This window comes from Pyrgilauda ruficollis, unplaced genomic scaffold, assembly GCF_017590135.1.
Source record: "Pyrgilauda ruficollis isolate IOZ18807 unplaced genomic scaffold, ASM1759013v1 scaffold37, whole genome shotgun sequence".
Lineage (NCBI taxonomy): Eukaryota > Metazoa > Chordata > Aves > Passeriformes > Passeridae > Pyrgilauda > Pyrgilauda ruficollis.
In genome coordinates, this window is record NW_024525156.1 from 6,224,338 (window position 1) to 6,230,337 (window position 6,000).

Consider the following 6,000-nt stretch of genomic DNA (forward strand, 5'->3'; position numbering starts at 1 on the left):
CTTAATTGGATGGGTTACACTACCATCAGCAACCACATCAGAAAACCACTATAGTGGTCAGAAGTCAATAAAACCACTTAGAGACACGCTGGTTCGTGTTTCACAGTGCCTTGACACAGTGTCTGTGGTGAGCCTCGCAGAGGTGTTACAGCTGGAGCGAGCACCATGCCAGAGCAGCACTCGGAGAAGCTGAAGCTGGCAGGGACAGGGCGGCTGTGCTTCTGACAGCCCTCCTGTGTCCTGCCACAGAGGGAGCAGGGCACCTCACAGCTCTTCAGTGCTATCCCAGAAACCTAGACACAGGTCTAATTCCCAGTTCTTAACCAGGACAGCAATGGAAAGTCCACTGCTGTGCATAAATTTTACAGCCTGGGTGAAGGAAAGCAGGAAAGAGAAAGTGACGTGCTCCAGGAAAAAGTGAAAGCTCTTTGACCCTGTCTTTTAGAAACAGATTTTTGGTTCTGAGTGATATTTGAATGATAAACTTCTAATTCAATAAAGGTCATTAACAATAGACAAACTCAAAGAAATATCTTTTAAAACCTATCAAAAACCCCAATCCCAAATCACTAACCATTTTGTGTTCCCTGTCCAGTGGAAAACTTTAACTGGAGAAATGTTTCACATGGGACAAGGAAAGAAAGACTACATTTCTTTGCAGAAAACTACATTTCTTTGTTGCGTGAAGTGAAGCAAAAATTAAAATTCCAATTAATTTTTCTTGATTCAAGCTCCTTAGAAATTTAAGTTTGTTTGCAAAAGCAAACAGTTTTGTAAAGTGCAATCTTCTTTTAACACTCACTTAACAAAGTACTGCTAAGTTTTATTTACATTTATTTATAAATTATTAATTTATTTTAATTGATTTCTAAATTTAACATCATTGCACAGTCAGGACCTTTTACTTTTTTGTTTCAAATGACTTTTCATGGAAGATGCTGTCTCCACAGCAACATCTGCCAGGGTTACAAACAACAATTCTGAACAATACACACACATCCATGTCCTTCAACATCTAACAGAAAACTAGAGAAAATGATACTTGAAGATTTAGTGCTAATTTAGATCTAAAATGTCTCTCCTCTCACATTGTGCATCATCAGGCCACCAGCCACTCCTTTTCTCTTTATCTGCCACTGGAAAAAATACACAGCTAACACATTCAGATTTGCCTGTATGCAGAATTAGAAAGCAGGGATTAAAAAGTAAATAACCAGACAACTAAATGGCATAATAGTGACTAATACAGCAACTTAGAATTTTAAATGTGATTTTTTGAACTAATATTGTCAGGCATAGTATATACAGCTTAAAGTACTTTGGTGCATTATTGAATTATATTTAGCAATCCAAGGTTACTGCGCAGAAGGAACCAGCAAACAGCTGCAATAATCATGTGTATTTGTGAGACCAGAAGTGAAATAATTAGATAGCATTCTGTACATATCTACCACCCATGACACAGCATGCTCATACCCAATCCAGTTTCAGGAGATTTAGCTTAAGATGATAAATACTCTTACAGCATAATTCACCTTCCTTTTCAAAAGGTATCAACTAAGCTACATTACCTCAGGGTGTGACAAGAGAGGGTCTGATTACATCCACGAAGCTAATGAAAAACTCACTCAACATTTGTGAGATTTTTCTCAGGAGTTATGAGGAATCATCTATTTCCTACTTAGCTAGCATTTACTACATAATTTGACTGATGCTTACCATGGTGATTTTGTCACTTAAAAATCATCCTTAAAAGTGCTCAGATTTCCTTAGCCTGCAAACAAAGGATTTAAATAAATGATAAACCACCTTCCAGAACGCCGTCAGACAGCAGTGTCCCAAAGTGGATTGTGTCAACGACCCTGTGTTGGGATTAGGAAGAAAACAGCTCCTGTGCTGAAGAGCAAATGCAGAGCTCAGGTGCTAAGGCAGGAGAGGATAGGAAACGTATCCCTGGAGTGGTGACAGCCAAGTGGCCCTAAGCCTTTACTAAAGCATGAAAAAAAGAAGGGATCATTTGCCAGCACACTCAGAAGAGCAACAAGTCGATCTGCTTCACTACTGAATACAAGTTTTGGATTTTAATTATCATATGTCATGCTTTTCCCCACCTTGAGAGGCAGACAGGACTACCCTGTCAGTCCTGTGAATGCCAGCCTGTGTTCCTCATAAGGGTATGACTACTCCTTCTGGAAATGTATTAAATAACTTTGTTAATCAGTTACCACTCAAGCTGATCCGGAGTCAGGAAGCATTCTACTTTTTCCTCCCTGCCCCCACTGCTGGACTCCTCTCTGTTTCTGAGACTGAATTCTGAAATAAACCCCACTGAGTTGGAGCAAGTACCAAGTGCCTAGAGAAGCACCACAGGTCAGGGACAGGGCTGGCCCCAGCTCGCTCAGGGTGCAGACCTGAGGCAGTCCTTCCCAGGGAAACCTTCCAGCTTAGCACAAATCACCCACTGGTCACGGCAACCAGACAGGAACTTTTACAAATCCAGAGTACACTAAGAGTCTTAGAAGCTTTCCTTTTCCTTGAGTATGCATTCAATGTTAACATAAAAATTTATTTCTTATGTAGTGTGTAGTAACAGATTCCATTACAATGATAAGACGTATGAAAAGGGAAACACAAAATACACTGCTGTACAAGATTAAGGGAGTATATGTTAGCGTTCAACAAAGTAAGAAAAGAAGTTATTATATGCCTTCATTTCACAGAAATCTCAACTCAGAGCTAATTTTTTCAATATACAAAAAAAAGCACGTAACTTTTCACAAATCTATCATAAAACTTCATAAATACACTATTAACACAATCACCTTCCAAAGGATGTACCAGATGAACAGCTAAAGCATAATTACACAGATCTCTTCAGAGGAACTGTATTAACCTACTCAGCAATGTATTATGGGCACACTTGATCTCACTGACAAGCAGATATTTAATAAAGATTAAGTTAGGGCCCTCTTAAATTTCAGAGGGGAGGTCAAAGTCGCTTCCTGCACTGAGGTCTTGAGGTTTCTTTCCATTTCATTACCCTGTCTTTTCAAGTGCCTTTTCCTTTCCCCCTATGTGAAAGATCAATGCAGAGAAGAATACAGTGCAATCAGTAAGCAAGAGCCAACGGTGCACTTGAAAAACAACAGATTTGTCAATTTTGCTTTTAATTTGATGACCCAAATCCTTTTAAACTTACATGTCCAACATACTCAGTAGGATAAGACACATCTGTAATTACAGGCAGTGCTCTTTATGGAACTGGATGCAGAGAAACCTGGGCTTTTAGGCCGTTTATCAAAAGAGATTCCCTAGTCACACCTTTTCTTTGATAGAAATTTGCCTTGTTATTTATGAATAAAATTCCACCTGTATTAGTTTTTTAAAAGAATTTCTTACTTTCATTTTTATTAAAATTTGTTTGCAGACTGATCTATTGCAGTACTCTAATATTCAGGGATCTAAACAAGTTTGAGATTTAGAATTAAAACCTATCTTCAAGCACTAGACTAAATATATACTCTTGCTAGTCATAACACTTCTTGTGGGTTTTCCAGGTGGTAAAAGACCAAAGGGCCAAACAGTTTAGAAAAATCTTCTGCCCAAAGCGACTTGAAGATATGGTAAAGCATTAGGTGTTTTTTTGCCTCAGACAGGCTGAGTGATTACCCTTCTTCCAAAGATAAATTCTGTGTGCATGTTCACAAAAAATAGAAAGAAAAACCAAAACAGGTATGCCTTAAATGGCACATAGGTGAAGGTGTTCTTCAATTCATACGTGGGCCCATGTTTTAAAAAGTAAAAAACTCAAACTGAAATATTCTGATGGCAAAGGAAACCTGTACTGTACTCCAGGTGAGCTTTTACACTGTACATTGCTAGTTTCTCGTGTGGCCTAGAGAGGCTCACTTCAGGTCTTTTAAAAATTTTCACCAGTTTCAAAAGACAGGTTTTGAAGCAAAACCCTCAAACACGGAAAGACATCAGAAAATACAGAGTATATTTGTTTCATCAATGGTGTGGCTGGAAGACAGCTAAACCAATGTAAGATCTTAATGATCCCTCTACTCTGAAGCTGACACGTACCTCAAGACAAGCCAGCTAGAGCAGCTAGGGCAACAAAAGCTGTCACTACTGGAAAATGCTTTGGTTTGTTCCGTGAAGCAGCTCAGCAAGAAGCCAGGTAAGAGCAAATGCCATGACAAGGGAGGCTGCAGGACTGGAATGACTGCTCAGCCAAGAGACTGACTTACCTGCACTGCTGAACTCTTATCTGCCATGCAAAGCCATTATTTCTCACTTCTATTAGAGAAATTTCAGGTCCTCATTATAAAAAGCACAGAATTCAATTATGGTTCAACAGCTGTTTACAAATTTAGCTTTAAATCCCATCAACTAATCTGAATATAAAACTAGCGACCTTGGGATTTTTTACTGAAACACTTAAAAAAAGCTTGCCACAGAGAAACATTAGACAACATATGTAAAGCTGCTGATGCAGGGACCAAAGTTCCCCTTTTTAAGAAAACTGTAAGAAGCAAAACTAACAGTAGGTGAAGGGACACAACTTCGATACTGCGAGGAGTTGAACCCCACCTGTGTATAGGGAGGAGCTACCGTCTATGGACCCTGGCTGGAGGTGACACACAGCTCCCACCATGACCGTCCACTCGCACACAGCAGCAGGTGATGGAGCTCCTTTGCTGGGCACTTCTCAACAGCTCTACCTGTTTCTTACCCTGCCAGGCTCCAGAATCGCAGCCAGGAGCGCACAGAATGCTGTGGCACTCATACCGGGATGCCCACAGGCAAAATGGATGCACACAGCACTCGTGGTGTGCAGTGTCTGTTCACACTCAGCGCACTCTCTACAGGAACAGCCCCGCAGGCTGTGGGGCCGAGACCGCTCCGCTCCCCTTCCCAGCACTACCACCAGCCCCAGGCGGGGCTCCGGGGCCTCCGCCGCCTTTCGAGGGCGGGATGCCGGAGAAGACAACACAGTCTGCCTGCCGGGTGGGAGCCTGGAGATGCCAAGCTGCACACACCCGGTGAGGAATTGGCCACAACCGGAGCTCTCCTCGGGGCGAGGCAGGGCAGGGAGCGTCGCCCTGTCACCGGGAGAGGCTGCCGGAGGGCACAGAGCGCTGCGGGCGCCCAGGGCAGAGGCGGGGATCCCAGCGCACCTCCCGCGGCCGGAGCGCCGCATCGCGCCCGAGCAGTGGAGAGCGAGGAGACCCGCCGGGGCTCGCATCCTCGGGGGCTCGAACCTACCGGGGCTCACACCCCCGGGCTCGCATCCCCGGCAGCGGCGGGACCCGCCCGACGCCGCCCTCGCCCTCCTCAGCCCCGGCGCGCACAGGAGGGGACGTGGCGGGGAACCGGCGCCCGGCCCCGCCGGCCCGCAGCCGCCCCGGCCCCCCCGTCCCGTCCCCCGGCGTGGCAAGAGAAAGAGCGGAGAGACGGGAACCGGCGGCCGTACCAGCAGGAGGGTGTCCGGCCCGCGTCTCTGCTTTCTCTTTGGGAGGCGAAGACATTTTTACTGTGGCAGCGGCCCCGCTCCCGCACCGAGTACCCGCACCCCGCCACCCGGGCCCGGCGAACTCGGCCCACGCCCGCCCTGTCAACGTGGCCGCCCGGGGGGCGGTGCCGCCGGGCGCCGGGCCCTGCCCCGGCCGGGCGGGGACGTGGCGCCCGCGGCAGGCCGTGCCTCCCGAGCCGTGAGGGCAGCGTAGGCGGCTCCTGCGGCCTGATACGCCCTGTTGGTTTTATTTGGGAAGGAGAGCGGCGCGCGCAGTTAACAGCGAGGTTTTGAATCGTCTGCGCTTCAAGTAATACTCGTGATTAGTGACTAATTGGCGGTGCGCGCCTTGCGCTTGGGTGTGTTCTGCCAAGCCGCGTGTGTGTGAGCGGTATAAAGAGCTGTGCAGTTTTTGGCTGGAGTAGTTTTCTTCGCGATAGCTGGTATGGGCCGTAGTTTGGAATTGTGCTGGAGATCCTGTT

General features: G+C 45.8%; 1 protein-coding gene across 1 annotated transcript in view; it reads right to left on the reverse strand.

The window, feature by feature from the left end:
- Positions 1-5,609, reverse strand: part of LOC121358110 (death associated protein) — a 52,725-nt gene extending 47,116 nt beyond the window's left edge. Inside the window, exon 1 of the mRNA XM_041476030.1 lies at positions 5,480-5,609. Within this exon, the coding sequence (XP_041331964.1) occupies positions 5,480-5,534 (55 nt within the window). The 5' untranslated portion in view covers positions 5,535-5,609. The remainder of the gene's footprint in view (positions 1-5,479) is intronic.
- Between the last annotated feature and the right edge of the window lie 391 nt (positions 5,610-6,000).